This window comes from Phascolarctos cinereus, unplaced genomic scaffold (assembly GCF_003287225.1).
Source record: "Phascolarctos cinereus isolate Bilbo 61053 unplaced genomic scaffold, phaCin_HiC Scaffold_3;HRSCAF=262, whole genome shotgun sequence".
Lineage (NCBI taxonomy): Eukaryota > Metazoa > Chordata > Mammalia > Diprotodontia > Phascolarctidae > Phascolarctos > Phascolarctos cinereus.
This window is the reverse complement of record NW_027555736.1, coordinates 112,600,827-112,627,147: the sequence shown is the minus strand read 5'-3', so window position 1 is coordinate 112,627,147 and position 26,321 is coordinate 112,600,827. Positions and strand designations below refer to the sequence as shown.

At 37.2% G+C, this 26,321-nt stretch overlaps 1 protein-coding gene across 2 annotated transcripts in view; it reads right to left on the bottom strand.

The window, feature by feature from the left end:
* ADAMTSL3 (ADAMTS like 3) overlaps positions 1 to 26,321 on the bottom strand; it is a 567,152-nt gene that overhangs the window by 185,069 nt on the left and 355,762 nt on the right. For both annotated transcript variants that reach the window (XM_020966068.2, XM_020966078.2), the window contains exon 9: positions 25,675 to 25,832. In XM_020966068.2, coding sequence (XP_020821727.1) covers positions 25,675 to 25,832 — 158 coding nt within the window. The remainder of the gene's footprint in view (positions 1 to 25,674; positions 25,833 to 26,321) is intronic.

Here is a 26,321-nt window from a genome sequence, read left to right as displayed (position 1 = left end):
ACTGGCCTTTGACAGTATGACTATGGCTCCCAAACGTAATCTCAATTTAGAGGAGTTTCCTGAGAAGTGATTGGAGATGGGATCTGAGATTACAAATAAATACCCAGTCCCTTTATTCTTCACTATTTCTGTACTACATTCCCCCAGAGTGGCTGTTCCACACCTTCTTTTCTCTTCTGAAATCACCCTTACCCCCACTTTCAACACGTCCTTCCAGATCACCCCAGAATCATCTCTTTCCCTTGTCCTTTACCATGTTGCTCTATTCTTGAAGGATGAAGTCAAGACCAAACCCTTCACATCTACTTTTGATCCTATGTCCCTTCGTTGCTTCCAAGAAACTTCCTTGTTCAATTATCCCTCTTCTTTCACTAATTTTCCATATCTCTTTATCCACTGGTTCCTTTTGCCTATTTTCAAACAAGCCCAGTACTTCCACATCCATTAAAAACCCTTCAGCTGAATCTACTATTACCTCTACTTATTATCCTATATTTCTTTTTTCTCTGTCTCACTTTTGACCTTGGCACCCCATCATTCTGGACATTCTCTTGTCTCTGAATTTTAATGACACTGTTCTGTTGTACTTCTCTTTCTAGTTACTGAACCAATCTTTAGTTTCCTTTAAAATATAATCATGCATGTCCCATCACCTTTCTACAGATTACTTCTAGTGTTCTGTCCTGGGCCCTCTTTTCTTCTTCTCCTTACATTCTCTCTCAGTGAATTTATAAGCTCTCATGAATTAAATTCTAATCTCTATTCACATGATTCCTCAGTTCTCATCTCTCTGCAGAGTTCCAGTTCCACACTTCTCATCGCCTGATAGACATCTCCATCTAGATGTCCTAAAGACATTTGAAATTCAATATATCCAAGTACATCCTGGGTGTATTCTAATCCCCAATCAATTACCAATTTTTCCTAGTCTACTTCTTTCTGCATCTCCCTCGTCTGCCCCCTTCTCTTTGTTCATACCACAAAGAAACTAGTCCATGCTCTTACTGTTCCCTTCAGTCACCTAACTAGGGTCTTTCTGTCCAGTATTTTCCCTCTCATCCATCCTTCAAACAGCTATCAAATCGATATCCTAAAGCACATCTGACCACTTCTCTCCAACTCAAGAAGCTTCATGGATTCCCTGTTATTTCTGGAATAAAAAATCCTCAGTTTGACATTTAAAACTCTTCATAATTAGGCTACAATCTATCTTTCCAGGATAATTACATGTGTGTGTGTGTGTGTGACGGAACCTTTTGCTTGTCTGATTAAGCCTATCAATCCCTTCAAAGCATAAAATAAAATACCAAGAATTACAAAGGAACTCGAATATTGAACTGCAGTTATCAAATATGTAATTAAGTAAAACCACTCCACAGCTCCCAAGTTAAGAACTCCTGCTCTTAGCCAAACTTGCTGTTTCTCACATGCGAGCTCTCCAGGTCTGTGCCTTTTCACAGACTAACCTCCATGCCTGTCATGCTCTTCCTCCTCACTTACAAACTCCTAGGCTTAGCTGGTGTTTATTAAATGCTTACAGATTTACCAATTGGTTTTCTACCCTCAACAAACATTCTATGTGGTAGTTGAAAAGAGTAATCTTCAAACATGAAATTTAAAAGAAACAAAGTCTAAAGGTACTAACAAATGACTCAATATAGGTTTTCCTATGAAGAAAAAAGCAATTGAGATGGATATGACCAGTAGGAAATTTCCCGAGATATAAATAAAACTGAGTCCTTTATAGCAGTAGTGTCAAACTGATAACAGAGAGAGGGACATTAAACCCTGCATAGGGATCCTTGTAGCCTGCACCTTAGAAAACCACATGTTAACATCATCTATGTTCTACTGTATTTTTATTTATTTTATCAAATGTTTCCCACTTATATTTTAATCTGATTCTACTGCACTAGAGCCCCACAAACTGGTGACTGATGCCTCTGCTTTACAGTATATAAGCCAAATATAAAAAATCCTGGATTTCAGGGAGTCAGAGACAGTGAGGGAACTCACTGACTATGAGTTCAATCACTGTAGGACCTTGAGGGATCTTATTATGATGGCTATTTTCATGTTGAGCTAATATATTCCCTGCCCCTCCTATTCTTATGATTCAGAGTCAACACCAGCTAAGACAAAAATCCTCTCCCTGTCCTATTTCTCCCTAAGCCAGTGAGAGTTAGGGACTCCACCCTAATCACCTGAGCTTCTCCAGTCAATGGTCCATATCCTCCACCTTCCTATTCCATTGCACTTTCTGGACCCACTCCCCCCCTCAACTTTGTTGAATGAAGTCTCCTCTAACTTAGATTTCATCCTTCATTGTTTACACCTTGCATCTCTTTTTGTACCAATGGAAACCTGGCTCTTGCTCTGGACCTTACAATCTGTATCAATAATGTCTGGGTTCTTTCTGACAGGATCACATGCATTAGCAGAAATGGATAGTAGTCATCACATTTGACAAGACACCAGACATTCTTTATCACATTCTGGATATCTGCCACAGGAAGACAGGAGGTGCAGACTAAAAACAGCTTTTCATCAGGTGATCACCAGCCATCATCGCTCCCTTCTCTTTTAGACCGTTACTGAATGATCTCTTTTGTGATACTCCTTATGAATTCATACCATCTCCCTTGGAACATAAGCATTTACCTCCTCCTCACAGGGGCTCGCTCCCTTTCCCTCTATACGACCAGCCTCCTAACCCTTACCAACTTTTACTCCATCGTCCTTCTTTTCATTGTCTTCTTCCATGTCTCGCATTTTTATATCCTACAAGACTAGATTTCTCTTCCACCTCTCCAGACAACTGTTCTTCTTTTTCTTAAGTTGAAACTTTCACTTGCTTTCCATACTCAATTCTCTGCCATGCTCACGACTGCCCTGAGCCTTCTGAGCAAGCAAAACTGCTGTGACCAACTCCTGAGCCAGACTTTGTGAACTGCTCATCAAAAGCAAATGAACATTCTAGCCTTATTTATTTCAGCAGGAAAGCTAACAATAAAGCCCAATGGAAATGGAAACTGGCGACAACAGAAATACACGAGGGGTTACCTAGCCGAGTACAATCACTAGCCCTCTCCTCTAATCTGGTGTCTCTAACAATCTCCCATCTTCCCACTTCTTGGCTGGTGCTTGTTTTGCAGTAGAGTAAAATGAAAATTAGCAGAGGTAGCCATTTATTCTTGTGGAGATAAGAAACTAGGAGCTGAGTGTTCTATTTACTCAAAAGGCAGCCTAGTACAATGGAAAGAACACTAAATGTGAAGTCAAAGGACCTGTGTTTGAATTCTGGCTGTTTGTGACCTTGGACAAAACTTTTAACTTCATTGGGTTTAAATTTCCTCGTCTACAGATGAGAAAGCTGGGCTAAATGATCTCTAAGGGCCCTTTCAGTTTTAAATCTAGGAATCTAAGGCTTGGGGCTGACAGTAATCCAAGTCAAAAGGTTTTGTAGCTGGATAGATATTTGAAAACAGCTCTTCTAGGCCCTGTAACATGATGAAGATGAGGGAAACTGTGCCTTTTAGTTGAAATGTAAGACATTATTTTATTCTAAATTCAGAATATTAAATTTTATTTTGGCTTCTCTAGAGAGTTTTCTTGACTCATGAAGGCACAATTGAATTCCTACTAACTCAGTGCTCCATAGCAAAATTATCTAGCCAACTAGTCAGATAAGGCTTGAGAAAGGAAAGGTAGAGTTAATTTGAGGAGAGGTTTCACATGTTCTAAGTTGGTGTTTCTATGCAAGCTGCTTACTGAAATACATTTCTTTTTTTGATCAGCAATATGTTAAGACCAAATTCTACCCACATGGAAGTAATTTTCCAGTGCAATTGATTCTGAGAGGTTAAAAAAAGATATGTGATTTGCAAATACTGCCTAATGAAATACAAAATTCCAAATGTTATTAGGATGGGTAAACACACTCTTGCAGGTAAGAAGTGTCCTGTTCATGCCTTCTGCATCATTAGCACAAGGGGGTACCCAGCCAACACCCTCCAGTTTCCAGTTATTGCAAGCAATGATGGAGACTTCCGTTTGTCTCAGTTTCTTTATCTGTAAAGTGGAGAAAACAATAGCACCTACCTCCCAGAGTTTTTGCACAGATAAAACAAGCTAATATTTGTAAAACTCTTTTCAAACCTTAAAGCATTATCTAAATGAAAATAAGAACCTCATATCGACTTTCTTTCCAGACAAAATGTCTCCACTGGGTGATACCTGTCAATAACTGAAAATGCATGCTGGCAAAGAGTGGTTAAATTACAAAAAACATCACACTGGTTGGCCAATAGAAAATCTTTGTGCAAGTATTTCTTTCATATTCAAGAATGCAAAGATATAATGAAGTTAAATATTTAAGAATAGAAAGAATCAATGCAGTCATATATTTTGCAAGTACTTTCAGATGCACAAACTTTGTGGTAACAAACAAAAGTCACTTTTTAAAAAACTGAAGTACTATAATAAGGGGAAAGAGACAAATTTTAGAGAGATGAATTCTAAAACTCTAAAACACAGTAAAATAGATAATTTTCAGAGGGACAGAGGATAATTTTCATAAGACACAAGGTCCTACAGGAAAATGGGAGTAGGAAAACATTTGCTCTGTAGACTAACAATTCAAATACCACAATCAACCTGCGGAAAAACTGGGACAGAACGAGTGAAGATCACTGACTGGCAAAATGATGGATAGCCCATGAAAGTAGGACACTCTCCAGAAGATGAAAAGGTTGCGGGACATTTAAAATTAATAAAGAATACCCAGTGTGAAGGAGATGGGGGCAACTAGGTGGCACAGCAGATAGTGCTGGACCTGGAGTCAAGAAGACTAATTTTCCTGAGTTCAAATTTGGCCTCAGACACTTATAAAGGAGAGACCCTGGGCAAATCACTTAACCTGTTTGATTCAGTTTCCTCACCTGTAAAATGAGCTGGTGAAGGAAATGGCAAACCAGGGGTTACGAACAATTGGACATGACTGAAAAATAACTTAACAAGAAGTATGAAGGAGTGGCAGTGAGACAATAATAAAACAGTGTGGGGTAAACTATTGATATTATTTGATATCATTTACCAAAAAACAAAGCTTCTATTTAAAAAGCAGTGTTAGTGGAAGATCCTCAAATACCCAAGAAAAAAACAAAATACTTAATAAGAATGTCTTCTGCAAACCTCAACTCCCCTTTCCTTTGGCATTTTCTCCATGTAAGCCAGACAGCATAGACAGAAATGGAGGTGGTGATAGCACTGCCACTGTGCTGGAATGTATTACAAAATAAATTGCATGTTGAGGACTGGTGTTGGAAAGCACTTTCAAAATGTGGCAGAATGAGAAACTCATTAGCTGCTTGATCCAGGAAAGCAGGCTGGTATTCTACCAATTAAATAGCTCCTGTGACATTGAGGAAGGCTTTTGTACAACACCACTTTGGACTCCTCTTGCCTTTCACCTGCTTTTAGTCTTCCATCTATGTACTGTAGTCTGCAAAATGTGTAAATGGAGAGATTTACCAAATCTGTAAATAAACACACGTGCAGAAGGGTAGAGAAGCTGACCTCAAGTTTTCAGTTTCCATAATCCTCACAGAGATGGCAAAAACAAAGCATCAGAAGAAGCAGAAACTGCTGACAGGAAAACAAAATTTGTCTAATTTGTATGGCAAAAGTTTGGAGATTTATGCATGGGTTTTGTTCTTTCCACATTCCTTTTTTCTCTTTAATTCCTTTTATAAAGTGACTTTTTCTGTATTTGCTTGACACTGTGAAGTGCAGGAAATCTGATGATTTTGTTTTGCTCTTAAGCAGATGGTGTCTCTGTTCTCAAATTTGTGCCTGCTTTTCATTAGTTAGCAAAAACTAAGGAATAATGGATTCCATAAAGTTTAATAGCTTAAAGCTCTATTTGTAACAAAACTTAAAATTCATCTAAAATTAAATCCAATTAGCAATTTAACAATAATCAAGTGAATAATAAATTATAAGAATAGGAGTTGGACCTGTGACTTCAGTGCAAGAGGGTAGTAGTTTCAAACTCAAAAGGAAAGGATTCCTGTGGGCTTCATATTCACTTAGAAAACCACAAATTAACATTATCTAGCTTATATTGTACTTTTATTTATTTTGTTAAACATTTCTCAATTACACTTTAATCTATTTTGAGTTTTGCTTGTCTCAAGGTCAGGCTGCACGTTTGACACTTCTGGGTAGAGTATTCTCAGTGAGGACCTTCTATCAGTGCTGGGGGGGTATCTGCTTTACAACTTGTAGTTTTGTAGAGTTGCCTAGAGTACTTGGGGGTTAAATGAGGGTCATATGATCAATACATGTCAGAAGTAGGACTTGGCCCCAGGCCATCTTGGCTCCTAGGCCAGTCCTCTATTTACCATGCTATGCTGCTTCTCTGAATAAATTATATTTTTAATAAATGTTATTGTGCTACATAAAGTCTCCCTCTATGAGTACAGAGTAGACTACATGTGACCCTGAGTTCTTCAAATCTGTGATAGCAGAATACAAGGAAGAAGGAGGAAGAAGACAAGGAGTAGGAAAAGAAGGAGGAAGAAGAAGAAAAAGAGGAAGAACAGTAAGAGGAGAAAAGAAGGAAAATAGAGAAAAAGAAGAAGGATGAGGAGGGACAAAAGGAGGAGGAAGAAGAAGAGGAGGAGGAGAAGAATAAAGAAGATGATGATGATGACAATGACGATAACAACTCCAACTCTTTTCTCCATCACTATCCACTGCGTTGGAACTCCAACATCATGATCTTCAATGAGGAAGTAGCAAAGCAGTAGAGGAGAAGGTGAGATCTAACTAATGTAAACCATTCCCAAAGTACTTATAAATGGAAGTGGAAGGAGGAGAACAAATATATTTGAAATGAAACTGATCTACCAGGATATATGCAGTGGTCTACCAACATCACTGATGACAGTAAAAGAACCACATTTGGTCTCTGGCACCTAAGTTAGAATTTAATACATTATATGAGACACTAAGGAATCAATTTTAAAAATATCTAAAAGAAGAGATTCCAATATATTTTTTTTTTGGCTAGGCAATGGGATTAAGTGACTTGTCCATGGTCACACAACTAACAAGTGTCAAGTGTCTGCAGGTAGATTTGAACTCAGGCCCTTCTGACTCCAGGGGCAGTGCTCTAACCACTGCGCCACCTAGCTCCCCCAAAATAATTTTAGTGATCATAGTTAACATAGTATCCCCCCAAGAAGACAAAAGAAGATATAAGCAACTAGCAATGACATTTCTCTCAACTTTATAAAATCTTTATGACAATAACCTATATATGACCTATATCAAGTATATCCTTGATGAAAATTTGAGAAGGGAACAGGAAGGTTTTTGCAGATGATTCTCTACATAATTATATATTTTTAGTCACAAAAACATCAAAGAGAAGCAGAATGGCTAAAAAATACAAAAATATCAATGAACTAAAATAAAAACTAAAATTTGGATACATATAAAATAAACCTTAAAAGAAGAAAATCAACTAAAATAACAAGAGTAACAGAAGTAGAAAAAGAACCTACAATATATGCCATGAGACATCAAAAGACAGAAAAACAGCACAAACAAAAACTGGAGATGTTAAAGAAATCATAAGACCAAATAAAAAGCATAAAGAAAGTAGGAAATCAGATGAAGAAATTAATTGAGAATTTTTTAAAAATCCAAGCCGAATTAATGAAAATCATCAACACGGAAAACACAATCAAAAAAAACTTTTTTTAAACCAATAACTCAAGAAACAGCAGATATACAATAGTGGAAGCTGTAATTACGCACAATACAGAAAAGCCAGAAATTCAGACTCAAAAAAAATCACTGTATTGGTCAAAATATTAGAAAACACTCATACCCATGTTAGCGTCCTGGAGGAAAGAATATATTGAATCAATCACAAGATTACTGACATCCCAGGGAAGTTAGCAGATCAAAAAATTTGAATGTACCATTATTCACCTCCCCCCCCAAGGGAAAAAGAAAGAATTTCAGTGAAAACAATGAGCAAGATGTAAACAGAAATAAGTGACAAGACCCTGACAATTAAGAACTCCGGGTTTTTTTGAGTTTAAATACATCAAAGTTAAACTCCAAGGTTACGAAAATGAATACAGGAGATACATTTTTGAAAAACTGAATTTCAAATGTCAGCTTCACATAGTCCCTCTGTGGAAGTCTTCAACAACAAAGACTCCCAAGAGGAAAGTAAGTACTAAAAAACAAAAACAACAACAAAAAAAACAAACTAAGAGAAACAGTTGTTAACATGGTATGAGAACTTCTTACTAAATCACTAAATATTTTATAAAGGAGTTTCAGTAAAAGAGAAGAAGGGAAAACAAGTTGGGGAAGAAAACCAGTAAGCAACGATCCTATCTTGAGTAATGATGAAGCCCAAAATAACTGACAGATTTATTAATGTAAGACAAAGAAACTTTCTTTATAGGATTCAATTGTTTAGATGAATAATGGAAATAAAATTAATAAGAAAGCTAAATTCCTTTCTGAGAGAATGTTTCTAAAACATAAACCTAACAATTATACTATCAAATATAAATGGGACAAACTTCTCAACAAAATTAAAGAGTTATAAAGTAGATTGAAAGAGTTATAAAGTGGATTCAAGAATACTGCTTATGGGAAACACTTTTAATCCAAAAGGATCTAAACTAACACTGACCTAAAATTTACCATGCTACTGAACTTTGCCTAAAACACTTAATGGCTTATGTGACACTAGAAAAACCATTTTGCTTACAACTTTGTTTCCACATCAGTAGTCAGAACGATTGTGCCTGCAACACTTACCTCATAGCGTTATTGTGAAAAGAACATTTTATAAACTTTATGACCCCATATGGATGTAAGCATTTTTTATTACTACTACTATGACTACTTTTGCTGTTGCTCCTACTACTGCTGCCACCAATTCTGTCAAAGCAGAAAGCTGTCTAATGCCATCAGACAGCCAAAGCTGAAGTCAAATCAGAAAATATTAAAAGTGATAAAGGCATAATATTATGCTAATAAGTTTATACACAAAATGAGACTATATCAATCTTAAATATTTGCTCCCAATAATACTACAGTAAAATTAATGAAGGAAAAATTCACAGTCTAACAAGAAATTCTAGCAAGATTTCTAAAAATCAACAATGAATATATAAATGACACACAGTTATGACTAAAAATACACACTCCCTTTTTGAGTCACAGGACATGAATAATTTCCTAAGGAAGAAATAGAAGCTGTTAATAACCACATGAAACAATGCTCAAACTCCTTAAGAATTGCAAATACAAATTAAAACAGGAAAAAAAAGATAAAATCTAATGTTGGCAGGAGTATGGGAACACATCCACTCTAACAGATTGCTGGTCAGACTGCAGACTGGCACAAACATTTGTAGAACAATTCTGAAGAGCAATCTGCAATAAGTCACAAAAAATAATTCCTTGCAGCCCAGAAGCTCCATTTCTAGTATTCCATTCCCAAAACCTTGGTCCATATGTAGAAATTTATTGGTTATAGGTAACTCTCAGTGAGAAAACACTTTCTACCAATGTATGTCAACAACTGTTTTAGAACCTGTGGCCTAAGATAGCTGCCTAAGGGCACGGAGAAGTTAAGTGACTTGTCTAGAGTCACAGTTATTTTCTATCAGTGGCAACACTTGAACTTAGCTCTTCCTGATTCCAAGACCTGTTCTTTAATCACCAAACCATGCTATCACTCATCTGCAAAACATAATAAAAAAGGAAATAAAGGGACCTTTGATTCCACATACAAAAACCTGTGTAAAATATTCATGATAGTCCTGTTTATAATGGCAAACAACTGGGAACAACCAATATGGCCAACAATTGCAGAAGGGTTGAATAAACTATGATGTATTCTTGTAAAAGAACATTGTTATTACTGTTCAGTCATTTCTGACTCTTCATGGCCCCATTTGGGGTTTTCTTGGCAGAGATACTGGAGTGGTTTGCCGTTTCCTTCTCCAGCTCATTTTACAGATGAGGAAACTGAGGCAAAGAGGGTTAGACTTGCTGAGGGTTACATAGTGAATAAGTGGTTGAGGACAGATTTGAACGCATGAAGATAAGTCTTCTTGACTCAGATAGTGACTGGCCAAGTCACTTAACCCCATTTGTCTCAGTTTTCTCACCTATAAAATGAGATGGAGAAGGAAATGGCAGACCACTTCCATATCTCTTCCAAGAAAACCCCAAAGGGAGTTACGGAGAATAGCACGCAACTGAAAAATTACCTAGCAACAAAAAGTCTTATAATTACTTTTAAATTGTTTCAACAGCCATATGCTAAACTACTATTTATCCAGAATCCAAATAACTTGACAACTTAAATAACTGGCATTTTTAGCTTCTCACATTTCTTAATCTCAAACTCCACAAACTACTTTTTACAAGCTAGAACCAAAGAAGGTGATATCAGTAATTTATTGGAAAAAGTGAGAAGAAAAAGTAACTTTTCAGGTCTACCATGGATTTTGTTTAGATATAGTTGAACCTCTTAAAGCTGCTACACCTTTGACAATGGACACTGATCATGGCATTGTGTCATGATACAAGGCTTTGACTAGGACTGAAACCTTGGTTCTAGCCTTTGCTTTGCACCTAACAAACTCATGTGACCTTAGACAAGGACTTTGTCTCCCCCCTAGTTTCTATTCTTTCATTTGTAAAATGAGGTAGTTGAATGACATGATCTGGTCACTTTCAGCTCTAATGTTCTGTGACTCTGTGGCTTTGAGATATCAAAAGGCCCTGAATTCAATTCAACAGACATTCATTATTAAGAAACTTCTGTGGTTATAGTAGTAGGGCAGATAGGTGATATAGCAGATAGAATACCAGGCCTGGAGTCAGGTAGCCTCCTCTTCCTGAGCACAAATACGGCCTCAGACACTTATAGGCTGTGTGACCCTGGGCAAGTCACTTTGCTCTGTTTGCCTCAGTTTCCCCATCTGTAAAATGAGCTGGAGAAGGAATTGACAAAACACTCCAGTGTCTCTGCCAAAAAAAAAAAAACCCAAACAGGGTCACAAAGAGTTAGATACAACTGAAAAGGACTGAACAATGGGCAATTTTTATCTTACTCTTGAGGAACAGAACCAGTGAGGAATTCTAGTCTGGGAGTGACAAAGATGGTTGTTTGGCAGCTGGGTTTACAAATCAAACACAAACTGGGCCAACTCTCCAGAAAAGGGTGTCAAGATATTAATCCAAACTCTTCACATGATTTCTCAATCAAACTCTGGGGAAAGGAAAACTGGAACCAAAGCAACCAACTTTAAACCGTCCCCCTAATGAGAAGCCTCTCAAACAGATTAAATATTTACAGATAACCAGACAGACTAACAAACGGAATAGGAAAAGATGGGAAAGAAGGCATCTCTTATGTATACAGGCAGAAACTTGGACTAGAGAAGGGAGACACTGGAGGCAGTCTACTGAGAAATGATGGTGAGAGCATGAACCAGCACCAGAATGCGAGTGCGGAGAAGGGGACTATGCAAGAGGAGTTACGGAGAGGGAACAGAGAACTGCAACGTTCGGTTGGATATTAGAGAAGAAGGAAGGAGGAGAGTCAAGAATGACTTACAAGTAGCTAACCTGGATGACAAAGTATGGTAGTGCCCCTGATAGAAACAGGGAAATGAGGAAGAATGGTAGGTCAGGAAGAAAGATAATTCCGCTTCAGACGTGTTAAATTTGATATGTCTATAGGACAGTGAGGTAGAGATGTCAACCAGCAGCCAATTGATGATGTAAAATCCAGGAGACAGATTAAAGATGAATATACACATAAAGATGAATGCACACACACACATATGTAATCTATATAATATGTGTACATACCTACATGCATATATAAAATACAAATTATCTAGGCTGCCTAGTTTGTTATTATTGAATCATTTCAGTCATGTCCAACTCTTTGTAACCCCATTTGGGGTTTTATCGGCGAAGACATTGGAGTGGTTTGCCATTTCCTTCTCCAGCTCATTTTATAGATGATAAACTGAGGCAAGGGTTAAGTGAAGTGACTTGCTCTGGGTCACATAGCTAGTAAGCGTCTTGAGGCTTGAATTTGAACTCATGAAGATGAATCTTTCTGATTCCAAGCCCACTGCTCTAGCCACTGTGCCACCTAGCTGAGGTGTTCATGTTGCGCGCTCTCTTTTTCTCTCTCTCTCTCTCTCTCTCTCTCTCTCTCTCTCTCTCTCTCTCTCTCTCTCATCCTCTCTCTCTCTCCCTTTCCCCTGTCTCTCCCTATGTATATATATGTATACACATACATGTATGTTTATATTTACAGACTACAGTCATAAATTACTATCTACATAGAATGATTTGAAAGTTGGTTACATTATTTAATTTAATTAACTATTCTAGTTAGCTGAGAATTATATACAGGGTATCCCAAAAATCTTAGTGCACTTTAAAACTTTATTATATGTTTGCATACATGTGTCTATAATATATTTATATTTCAGCATAATCTGCATAGAGATGACAATTAGAACTCATGAGGTTTCCAAGAGAAAGATAAGATAAAAAGGCCAATGGTAGAAGCACCCTGAAAGACATACAGAGAACAAGGATGGAAAACAGATGATTATATAGTGAATCACATAGATCATCCCCAAGATATTAAAATTTTTACTGATAAGGAGCATTTTATCTAATTATTTTGGGAAAAAAACTAATTCAAGAATGACTTGCATTGGTTATCTCAAAAGTCTTAGTGCAGTCTCAGGATATTAAAGCTTAAAACTGCACTAAGACTTTTGGGACACCCCATATATAGCTAACTAGAATAGTTAAATATTTAAACAGTCTACTCAATTTTCTAGTCATTTTATACATGTAGAAATTTTTTAGATAATAAAAACTTATTTTGTAATTATTTATTTTCAGCCTTTAGTATAAATAGGGTGAGTTTGTTTCTGTGTTCATCATGCTACAGATACTATTTGAATGTACAGTAAGTGAATAGTTTAAGAACAGCTAGTCATATGGAATTGCTTCTCTACAGGGGCTATATAAGGACAGCTAGGTCACCCAGCGAATACAGCACAGGTCTTGGAATCAGGAAGACTTATTTTCCTGAGTTTCTGAGTTCCTGAGTTTCTTGCCTCAGACAACTGCTAGCACTGTCATCCTGGGCAAGTCACTTAACCCTGTTTGCCTCCGTTTCCTCATATGTAAAACTATCTGGAAAAGGAAATGGCAAACCACTCCAGCATCTTTTTCAAGAAAACCCCAAATGGGGTCATGAAAGTCAGACACAATTGAAACAACTGAACGACAAGGGGGATTATTTAAGAAGAGAGGCTAATGAAAAATTGAATGCTTCTATTGAGGTTGATGAGAAAGGTTCAGGGTTATAGCATCTTAAATGAAAGATATTCCAATTTAATGAAGGGGAATAAATTAGAATGTCTTTCACTTAAGATGCTGTATAACCCTGAACCTTTCTCTCAAGATTTTAAAAGCAGTTTCTAGGGGAAACTGGCAAAATAAATGTAAATCGAGATATCAGGTGCTAGGCTCTTTCTCTTTCCTTCTCTTCCAAAATAAACAGTATTGAGCAAAGGCTTATGGACCAAGCTCATGGGATCAAAGAGTCCTAGATTTAGAGCTGGAGGAGATGAGAAGAATAGAACTTCACTTTAGGCAAGGCTAATAACAGACACTTCGAGTATTAACCACCTTGGAGTACAGTATTAAAAATCTCCTTGTCATAGTTCTTAGGGATCCAACCTTCTAATTTCACAGATGAGAATACAGAGGATAATTCCAACAAAACTACCCAGAGGCTTAAAGAGAACATTAGGGAGAAACAAGGGGGTGCTGTCAATCCCTGAACATGTGAGGAATAGAGGCTACTTTTCCAACGTGCCAGGGAAGAAGAGCCTCAAGATTTATAATATACTTGAATTTAGAGTTAGTGATGGGAATTCTCCTGAAGGTTGAAAATGACATGCCTCTAAACCCTAGACAAGGCTTTGTGTAGCTCAAGGATAATTGGGCTGGTAGCAAAGGGAAATAGTCCTAGTGAAAGGGAGATATGTCCCTGTACCTTCCAATAAGGTAAACTGAATGCTTCCTCCTGTGGTAATGAAGACTTTGTCCAATGACAGAGAAAGTTTTTTTAAGGGTTCTTGACCTTTCCTATCCAAGTGATAATCATGTGGTAGAAGAAGAAAGAGCTATTTATGGTACCTCTGCTAAGAACTTAAGAGGAACTAGACAAGAAACCCCGAATAGAAAATGGATGCCTTTTATTTTAACATCATTTCTTTTCCTAATATATTCCTCCTCTCATTAAAGGAAGCAAAGAATAAAAAAGAGGAGGGAGGAAAAAAAAACATTGAACAAAACTAGCCAAGACAACAATTAAGCCTTACATGGTACACAATGTTCCACACTCACAGTCCCATACCTCTGCAAAGAAGGGGGCATTCTCACATTGCTTATAAAGAAATCAGGATTCCAGTGATAACTACCTGCTCAGAATGCCAAGGAGCTGCAGTAGTAACAGAAGGAATTGCATGAGATCAACACAAGGAAACATCTGATGAGAGCACCAGGAAACTATAGTAGTTTTAGCTTTCCTAAATTCATCTGTAAGACACTGGAAATTTATATGGATCTTGGAGATATGGATCTTGCCACCAGCCCAATTATCCTCAGAGATCAGGGGGTTTAGGTTTTCCAAAAGTTCTATTTTGGAATATATTTTGTTTTCCTTGATCCTTCAGAAAGCATATACTTTTTCTCTAATATTGTGAATTATATTCTTTCAAGTCAGTATCAATATGCTAACCTTTAATATGCTTTATTATACCTTGCATACATTTTCCTAGGTTTCATGGGTGGGTATTTAAATCCAAGTGAATGAGAACAGGTTAACTTTGAATCAGAGATCTTTAAAAAGTCAGAACTCTGATGAGAAGGGTTAAGTGGCTTTTCTTTCTTGAAAAACAAAAACAAAAGGAAGGGATAAAGAAATAAAAGCAACATGTGATTAGGGGAAGTTTGACACAATGTTTTAAGTTTCTGAGAAATGATGTAACAGCAAGTATTAGAAAAAATACCTTTGGTTGGAGAAACCTGGAGTTTCTTCTACTAGAACTACAATTACTAAAGACAGGAGAAAGATGAAATCTACTACCTGGAAGGAACCAGGCAATTAGTTAGAGAATTCTCCTGGGTGAGTGAATCAGAAATATGCCTAAGTCAGCAACAAATGATTTCCTAAGGAGAAGGTAAGTGAATATGGGAACAGAAAACAGACCTAAAAGTGAGAAGATGTGACATAATTTAACTTTGATATAAAGTATCACAATATGTGTAAAGGGAAGAGAAAGCTTTCTTTTAAATGGTAGTATAGATATTAGAATTAAAAGAGTCTAAGACTATTGACAATAAAGAATTAGGGAGAACATAGCTGTATAGCTCATTCCGCAGTATCTAGAAACTAAAAGGGGTTGCCATCTATGGGGAATGGCTAAACAAATTATGAATATAGTGAAATGGTACTGCTCCGCATAAAATGATGAAATGGGCAGTTTCAGATGAAACTGGAGACTTCTAGGAACTGATGCAGAGTGAAGCAAGTAAAACCAGAACATGACAACAGTATTATGAAGAAAAATAGCTTTTAAAGACTTCAGAATGCTGATCAATGCATCAGTGCCTCAGAGTTCCAAAGATAAAACCCTCTACACAATTTCTTTTCAGAGAATTGATGGACTTAAAATGACAAATGAGAAATACATTTCTGGACAAGGCAAATGTAGGAATTTGTTTTGTTTGACTATATGTATTTGTTATAAAGGTTTTGTTTTCCTTTTTATTCAATGGGGAGGAAATGGAAGAAAGAGAAAAACAAATGCTTGTTAATTAGAAAAATTAATGTATTAAATTTGGAAAAAATATTGTTATAATTAGCCATTCAAAACTTCCTATTTTATTTTACTACACTTAATTCCACACATTTTTGAGTGCCTGTTGTGTGTAAGACCCTGCTAGGCAAGATAGATACAGGGTTTGTTCTGACACAGGATGAGTCCAAGAAACTTGCAACCTTTTTGGTGTGGGGGGATGACATCTGCAGATAACAATGACACAAAGGAAAGTGGAGAGTGTGAGAAGCATGAAGTGCTGTGAGAAATCTGATAAGAGATGTATTACTTTCAGTTGGACAAAAGAGTGGTTGGTTAGAAAAGGCTGCCGAGAAGAGGTAGCACAATAACTAGCCCTTGAAGAGACTTGTTCCACAGAAGCTCCCCACTGAATAAAAATGAAAAAGAAAACCTCAACTACAAACAGAAACACTGAAAAGAAATAGCAGAAAACAAAACATACACAAAAGAAAGCAAAACTCTTACATTTCTCCCCAAAAGGATCAAAGCAAAGAATGTTGACAAGATTTTTAAAACACAGTACAACAAATAAGTCAACAGAACCCCCCCCAACACACACACACAGAGAATAGGAAAGATGTTCAGGGCTATCAGAAAAATGCCTAAAAGCCAGGGTCAGAGTCATTGGCCAAGCACTGGAAATACTATGAAAATCACAAAGCCAAATAAAAGATCAGCTTAAAGAAATTACAGGGTGTAAATAAAACAATCATAGAAAATAATGAAAATGGCTGATACATAGAAAATTTTTTTTAAAAATCCATTCAAGTGAAAAACAGACTTATTATAGCAGAAAGCAGAATTACACATGACACAGAGAAATTGGTAATAACGTAGCCTCAAAAAAAAAAATCAATGAATTATCCAAACTATTGGAAGACACTGAAACTGTGGCAGGTTTGGAGGACAGACTGCAATGCAGCAACATTAGGATATTCCACAGAACTTAGGAAAACAAAAGTATTTGGACACTAAAATTATCAAAGTAATATCCCCAGAATTTTCAAAAGACAACTGATAAAATACAATGGCAGAACTCTCCATAGCACCCATAAGATAGAACCAAGATTTAACACATCCAGAATTGGGTCTTGAAGAAAGGGAACAACTTCAGTAGATGGAAATGGGAGGTTAGAGGGGACTCCATTCCAGACATAGGGTTAGTTGGAAAGTTAAGGATAAGAGTCAAAAATTAGTCTAGTTTAGCTAGAATGTAAAGAACTTCAAGGGGTATGAGTATGACACAAAACTGAAAAGGTAAGTTGGAGGTAGATGGTGGAGGATCTTGGATACCATGATCAGGAATTTACTCTTTCTTTGGTAAAGGAATCAACAAAGGTTTTAGGGTAAAAGACTGAAGTGACTGAACAATGCTATTTGGGAAAATACTCAGCAGTATAAAGAATGAAGGTCATAGATAATGGACCAGAAGACCAGTCAACAGGCAATTACAGCAGAAGGAAGGGCTTTATTGGGAGACAGGGGAGATAGTAAACTGTGAATGGATATGAGAGACACATTGTGGAGGGGAAAGCAAAGAGACTTGGTATGTATGTAGGTACAATAAAGTTTAATGCTATGTCATTTTGAGTTAGATAGTGTGGATTTCAAAGAAGGAAAAGTTACCAGATTTAGGCTCTAAATTATATCATACTAAAAGTTGATGTTCATACCAACTACTGCAGTGGTAGAAGTAGTTTTAAGATGTTCTTTCCCAATTCTCCTCCTGAGTACTCTTTCTCATTCTTGTTTGCTGGCTCTTCATGCAGGGTATGCCCATTAACCATGGGTATCTCCAAGGCTCTGCCCTGGGTCCTCATCTTTTTTATGTACTATCTGCCCTGGTGATTTCATCCTATTGTATGGGTTCAATTATCTTCTCTATGCATGATTCCCAGATTTACATACCCATACTGTGTCTTAAGCTCTAGCTCCAGGTAGCCAACAGTCTTTTGGATATCTCAAGCTCAACATATTAGAAACAAAATTCATCATCTTTCCCTCCAAATCCTCACTTCTTCAACATCTCTGTTTCTGTCAAGGGTACTTTTTTTTGTTTGTTTTTTTTCGCTAGGCAATGGGGTTAAGTGACTTGCCCATGGGTCACACAGCATCAAGTGTCTAAGGCCAGATTTCAACTCAGGTGTTCCTGACTCCATGGCCGGTACTGTATCCACTGTGCCACCTAGCTGCCCCCCAAGGGCACTTCTATCCCCCTCACTCAGCTAGGTTCAGAACCTTGATGTCTTCCTCAGTTCCTTGTTCACTTACCTCAAATATGCAGTTATTTGCTAAATCTTGTCTTTCCTGCATGTCTTTCATATATATCCCCTTCTCTCCACTGACACAATACCAACCTTAGTCCAGGCTCTCATCACCTCTTTCCTAAGGTACTGCAATAGCCTTCTGGTTGGGCTCCCTGCCTCAAATTTCTTCCAACTCCAATTCATCCTCCACTCGGCTGTCAAAGTGATTTTCCTAAGACGGGTCTAACCACGTCACCTCTGTCTGCTCCCACACACACATTCAATAAACTGCAGTCACTCGCTTTTACCTCCAGGATCAAATATAAAATCATCTCCGTGGCTTTTAACCCCTTCACAATCTGGCCCTTTCTCTTCTTTCTATGTCATACAATTTACTCCCCTGCACGTACTCTTTGATCTGCCTCCAGATTCCACGCATTTGCATTGGCTGTTGCCCGTGCCTGTAATGCTTTCTCCTCACCTACACCTCCTGGCTTGCTTCCCTGGTTTCCTTCAAGACTCAGTTCAAATACTACCTTCTACAGGAGGCCTTTCCTGCTCAACCTTCACCCTGCTACCACTAGTGCCTTCCTTCTGAGATTTTATGCACATATATGTGTGTATAGGTATTCATATGTCATGTCCCCATTAGAATAGAAGCCACTTGAGGACAGGGACTGTGTTTTTGTCTTTCTTTGAATCTCTCTTGCTTAGCCCAGTGCCTGGACATGTTTAAAATACATGTTTAAAACACTAGAAAAATTGAAATTTAGAAATAATTGGAAGGACTAAGCAAATTTTTGCATCAAGACAAACCTGGACCTTCTTTAATCATCTTTGTTGACTGCCTCACTGACATTTTATGGCTCAAGCTGCTAGCCTCTTCCTGGCTACCTGGCAGCAGGGAGTGCGCACTGCTAGAGCAGTGACTACAGAGGTAACTCCTCCCTAAGTCCTGATCTCAGGAGAGATTTGTGAAGTATCATAGGAGAAACAAATGAACCATTCAGGAAAACTAGAGAGCAGACAGCAAGAGAAATGGTAATTTCCACGAATGATCCAATTGAAGAAAGACAGCCCTAATTTCATCTTGGTGTAATTCAGAAAAATTCAAATGAAATATAGCCCATATGCTCAACAGGGAAAAAAAAATCTGCCTAACTTATCTGGCAAACTGATGAGGCAATATCCAAGAGAGCCCAGAAAACTTGTTTTCTAATACCATTTACAAACAAATGCCCCCACATACACATAACACATCTTTAACTCAAGTATTTGCATAGTTATTGTTTCTTGTAAAAGGAGGTTACTTATACTAAGAACATACTTGAGCATTGACTCTATAGTAACAAGCTGATCTGAGGCTCCACTGACCCCTTCATGTTCATCTCTATTCTACTGCTAAGTAGAGTATTCTGAAGAAGATAAATTCTCTATTCTCAGGATGTCTAATTTAAGTATCTACAGTGCTCTGGTAAGGTCCCTCAGTCCCTCAACAAGTGAGACATAGTTCACAACAGTTCATTTGTCAAGCTCCCCGGATGAAAGGAAGAAATATCTGCTAGGAATTGTGCCTGCGTCCTTTCTGGCATTCCCTAACACAAATGAATACAACAAGGACAAGGCTGGTCTCCCTTCCCACTTACTCTGTATAGACTCTGTGTTAGTACTTCATCTTTGGACCACTTCTGCTGGTGAATGAATAAGGAAAAGGGATGATGAATAAGAAGTGAGGCTGAACAGTCTGCAAGATGATAAATGTGTTTTTCATTTGGATTTGTCTGTGCAATATAGCAAACTAATAAGAAATGATGAATGGAGGCAAAGAGCGCCTAAACTTTAGCCACAGATGAACACAGGCAAGCACATGAATTCCATTTCTCAAGAATCAGAAAGAGTTCATCAATTCATCCAGAAATCTAAAGGCAGCATTGTGTCACAGATAGATCTTGGTTTGAATCTCACTTTAGATATTTAACAGTTAGATGATCAGGAGTCATTTAACCTTGCAGAGGCTCAGTTTGCTCATTTTTTAAAAGGGGATAATTATATTTCTATTATCTACCTCAAAGGGTTGTAGAGAAGAAAACACTTTGCAAACCTTAGACACCTTATAAATACGCATTATTTTATTATCCTACAACCTCAGTTTATTTAGGTCAGTAATGTCAAACTCAAGGATTCCTGCAGGCCACACAGTGACTTGGAAAACCACAAATTGACATTATCTATATTGTATTGTGTTTTTATTTCTTTTGTTAAATATTTCCCAATTATATTTTAATCCAGTGTAGCAGGCCACATGTTTGACATCTCCGGTTTAGATAGACTGGCAAGCTAGGAAAACCCTACCTCCCAGGAACTTAATCATACACTTATCTAAAATAGGCAAGTTTCTTCCAATTAGGTATATGGCTGTAATAAGAGTCACTGGTCTAGGAGGAAGGAAGTAAATAGTGTTGCACTCATAGCCAAGAAGATATGAGCTCAAATCCTGCCTGAGAAATTTACTAGTTGCATAATCCTTATGAAATCATTCCACCTCTTTGAGTTTCAGTTTTCTAATCTGTGAAATGGGTAGGGCTTGATGACCTTTAAAGTCCTCTCCAGCTTCAAATCCAAGATCCAGTCAATCTATGCATTGCATATGAATCTTAGGATACTATACATCTTCTGGATATAAATATTTCTATAAATATTCTTTAAAAAATTCTATATTACTATGGAAATATGAAGATTGAAGGGAGATGAAAGGTGAATATAAACACTTGTTCAACAAATCTTGGTTCTACTTTAGGTAACAAATAATAAATTTATGCAACTTGGCATACCAGTAACACAAAAACAGATTAAAGCTTGACCTACCTGAAAGATCATCATAGCATTCTAAATAGAAAGGGCACCATAACACTCCAACATCAATAATAATAATAATAATAATAATAATAATAATAATAATAATAATAATAATAATAATAATGATAATGATGAGCTAAAATTTATACAGTATCTATTGTGTGCCAGGCACTTTGCTAAGCACTTCACAATTATTATCTCATTTGATCCTTACAGCAACCTTGCAAGGTAGGTACTATTATTATCCTCATTTTACAGATGAGGAAACTGAGACAGACAGAAGTTAAGTGACTTGATCAGGATCACACAGAGATCATGTCTGAAGCTGGATCTGAACTCAGGTCTTTCTGGATCCAAGCCCAGCACTCTATCCACTGTGCCACGCAGGTACTTGAACAGTACCCTCTTGAACCAGTGGCTGAAGGTGAGAAAAGATTTCAGCTGCCCATCAAAAAATGAGTCCAGGGAATCTCTCTGATCATGCGTGAGCACCACACTCAGAAGCTGAACTATTTGCACCTCCAAACCCAGCAGCATCCCAGTGGTAAAATGACCTGCACATCCCAGTCCAACTACAGCAGCATTCAGTAGCTAACCCACCTGGTCCAGCCAGCAGCAACTGAGCTTGGTGAGAAGCTAGGGGGACAGCTAAACAATGTGCCCGACCCAGCCAAGCAGAAAATGGACACATCCAACTGAAACACCATGCCCTGTGAGGAGCAACGGTAAGCGAACCACTCACATAGTGGAGGCACCATGCCCTGCGGGAAGGGGCCAGGCCAGCTGAGCAGCAGAATGGCTTGTCGACCCCCGAGGCTACACCCTGCAGTGCACTCCATGAGAAATTGCTAGAGAAAGACTGGGCATTGAGGTCCTTCGGCTCTGGAGCTGGAAACTGCAGTAGCCACGCGTTTCCTATACACGTGGCTCACTGCTACTTTACCTTAAGAACATATCTATTTTTCCTCTCACAGACTGTTTATTTGGGGACAGAATGCCTCAGATTTAAGGGCTGAGGACAGGGAACACTTTATAATTATTGCTGTTTCTATGCAGTTTGAGTGTCATTACTAATGAAATAAGTGAATCTGCGAGCTAACTATTAACCTGCTCTGGTTTCCTCAGCTGTAAAAGCCCCTCCCCTTTCCATTCTAGCCCATCAGGCTAGTACCCCATCTCTTCTTCTTTGCTACTGAGCTTCTTAAAACAGTCTTCTCCACTCAGTACCTGCACTTCATCAATACTCCCTCCCTCCTCAATCCCTTGCAATCAGGCTCTCACCCCCATCACTCGACTGACACTATTCTTTCAAAAGTAAGTAATTCCTAATTACAAAATCCCAAAACCTACCTTTTCAGTCCTTGTCCTACTCAATTTCTCTTCCTCTAATGATGTTGTTGACCATCTGTCCTACAGGACAGTATCTCCTCTCTTGGCCTTGGAGGTACTATATACTTGGTTCTAACTATCTCTCTCTTGCTGTTTCATATCTGCCTCCTATAGTGGCTCATAATCTTTTATTCAACTTCTCACTTTCAGTATTTCCCGAAGTTTTAGCTTTGGTAATCTTTCTTTTTTATAATTAATTAGTTTTTTTTGATGTCTTTTGTTTTTTCCATCACTATAATTTTTTTCAGTATCTTTGCTTCCCAACTATCAGAGAGTCATTCTATATAAAAAAGTATTGTTAAAGACAAAAAAAGGAAAGAAGGGAAAACTGCATAATTAATCAATATCTCAAAAGAGTCTGAAAGTATATGTGATGCACAACGCTTGTTGACCTCCTGCCTTTGCAAACAGGTGGGGTAGGAATGCCTTCTCGTGTCTCTTCTTGTGAACTAGGCTTATTTGTTAAATTTCTGCATTATTCACTTTTCTGTGGTTGTTCTTTCCATTTACATTGTTATAATCATTGTGTGCACTGTTTTCTTGGCTCTGCTTACTTCACTCTGCATCACTTCATGTAGATCTTTTGATGTTTATCTATATTTGTTACATCTCTCCTTTCTTACAGTATAGTAATATTCTATTATATTCACTTACAACAATTTGTTTATCCATTTCCCAGTTGATGGGTATATACTTTATATCCAATTCTTTGCTATTAAAAAAGTGCTGCCTTCTCTACCCCTATTTCACTCTCTTTCTAACCTTATCTTATACTAATCCCTTCCATATATTTTACATGCCAGCTAACCTATATTACTAAACCTTTTCTATCCCATAAACCCCACCCCCTTTCAACATTTCTTACAATCTTGTGCCTCCGTGTTTTTATTATTGCTCTTCCCTATGTTGTGCATTATCTTCAAAAAAAAACCACAGAATTCCAGAATTTTAAAGTTGGAAGAGACCTCTGTCACCATCTAGCCTAACCCACACCTGAAACATACCTCCATCATAAGATGAAGAAGTAGCCATCTGGACTGTCTGAATACCTCCAATGAAGAGAAATTCACTAACTTTGATAATACATTGCATTTATGTAAAGCACTAATTGTAAAGACATTTTATTCTTACATCAAGCCTAAATTTGCCTCTTGCAACTTTAACCCACTATCCCTAGTTCTAACCTCTGAGGCCAAAGTGAAAAAAGAGTGTAGTCCTTCTTCCCTAGTAGAACCCTTCAAATGGTTGAGCATAGCTATCATGTCCTCCTAGACTCTTCCCTTCTGAAGGTTAAACACACTCAGCTCCTTCAACCAACCTTTATATGACATGGACTCAAGGCCCTTCACTATCCTGATCTCCCTTCTCTGGGCATGCTCTAGCTTACAAATGTCCTTCTTAAACAGTGATACCAGAAAGTGAACACAATGCTCTAGATATAGTCAGGGTACAACAGGATTATCATAACTTATTCCTGGAATCTATATCGCCTTTAACGCAGCCCAAGATTGAATTAATTTTCTTGGCTGTCATGTTATATTCAGGCTGAAAATCCCCTATACCTTTTTTTTAGGCAAACTGCTATTTAAACATGCCTCCCATTATCATGTACTTGCAAAGTTGTTGTTGTTGTTTTTCTTTCTTAAGCCTAAGACTTTGCATACATTCCTTCCGAAATTTATTTTATTAGATTAGATGATACATTAGATTCGATGTTTTAATGTGTCAAGACCAAATGATCTTGACTCTCCTACTGAGTGTGTTACTTAAGTCTACCATCTTTGCATCATCAACAAATCTGATAACCATGTCATCACATGTACATAGCATTGATGGAAATGTTAAATAGCACAGGACCAAGGACACATTTCTAGGACATTCCACTGAAGACTTCTTTTCAAGTTGAAACTAGCCACTTAATCAGTCTGGATTCTGATTAATAACACTATTACCTAATACACCTCTTACTATCTTTTCCACAATATAAGACACTTTATAGAATGGTTTGATAAAATCTATATAAATTATATTTATGTCATTACAGAGATATCTATATTTCATATATATTAAATATTAATATATTATACATAATATACATATTTTACATATGTATATGTGTATATCTATATCTATATCTATCTATCTATCTATCTATCTATCTATCTATCTATCTATCTATCTATCTATCTATCTATCTATCTATCTATATTAACATATATACAGTTGTCCCTTCCACATCATGGGGATTAGGGGGGCAGTGCTCCCATGATCTGGAAAACCTGTGTTAAATTTTTTGGCCCTCCCTTCATACCAGAGAAGAAGTCTGGATTTTTTTTCTTTTTCTTTTATGGGGTGTTTACAGTGCATTATTGTACAATTTGTGCTGATATCATACAATACTATACATGTATACATGTATTTTATTTTTCTGCATCATCTGCTGGCATTTGCGTGTTGTCTGTGGCTTCCACAAAAATTCTCATTTAATTTCTCATGCTGACCCATGATATATCAAAACCGCAAGAGGGAAAGTCATGATGTGGAAGGGATAACTGTATTTTAAAAAGTCTTCCACTCTTTGCCCATTGACTTTCTACCCATTCTTTAAAGTCTAATTCAGATAGCACTTCATCCTTAAAGCCTTTCCTGATCCCTCTTTTTCACACTGACCACCTTTTGTTGTTTATCTCTCTAATTCATTTGTTAATTAACATTATATCTTGGAATTCCCTATGTTTGTGTCTCATCTCCCTACTGAAAGATAAACTCCAGGAGATCAGACTGCGGGTCTCATCTAAACTTTGTACCTCCTCTAGCAGCCTGGCTATCACATTAGATACTTACTAAAGGTTTGTTAAGTGAATGAGTCAATGATAAACTATTTTCACTACAATAAGAAGAGTGATTCAATTGAATATGAAATTAAAAGGCAGTGTTTGATAAAAATCATTCCCTATAACTGAAAACTGCCCATAGTCCACAAGGGCTTTAGGACTAAACAAATAAATATGGTTCACTGTATTTCAATAGGAATAGGCTGACAAGTAACAAAAGCAGATTGATCATACACATAGACATGTCATATCAACTTGAATAGATTTATTTGTTGCTTGATATTCCAAGATACATAATACTGTGCTTTAATTATGTTGAGACATTCATAAATAGGCTCATCCTACCTTGAAGATGAAATCTGCTCCCAGAGGTCCTGGAATCTTAAAAGTTTCCCTATCAGACCCCCTCAGAAATTCAACTGTAGTGTTTTCTATAACAAAAATTCCAGGGGCAGCAAAACTGTGCTCTCCTTTGCTTCCTTGAAGGGTTTTTGATTCAATAACTAAAAAGAAAACATTGAAACAAGTTAAATGATTTTTGAAAGTGTTTAAAAATGGCTTCTTATGCATAGTGACAGCAATTAACAATAGTCTGTGCACAATTATTTTATTATCCAGAAAAACAGTTACACATTCATAAACCCTAAGCTATGCCATGCACATAAATATGCAAATTCTGCTCTTTGGGGGGTTATTGTTCCCATCATCATACGTGAACAATTTCCTCTTTGAAGTCTACTTGCTGGTTTATTGTTTTAGAGATATCTGTCACCTAATTTGTGAATAAACACTAGAAGAAGAGGTCAGTATAATATGTTACTCAGTGTAATGTGTTGATAGTGTATGTATGTGTATGTACGTGTGTACATATGCATTATATATCTATGTATGTATATATATATATATATATATATATGATTAACATGGTCATAAATAACGTAACAATTATAATTCAATATCATGCAGATTGACTAAGAAAATGCTCTAGATGA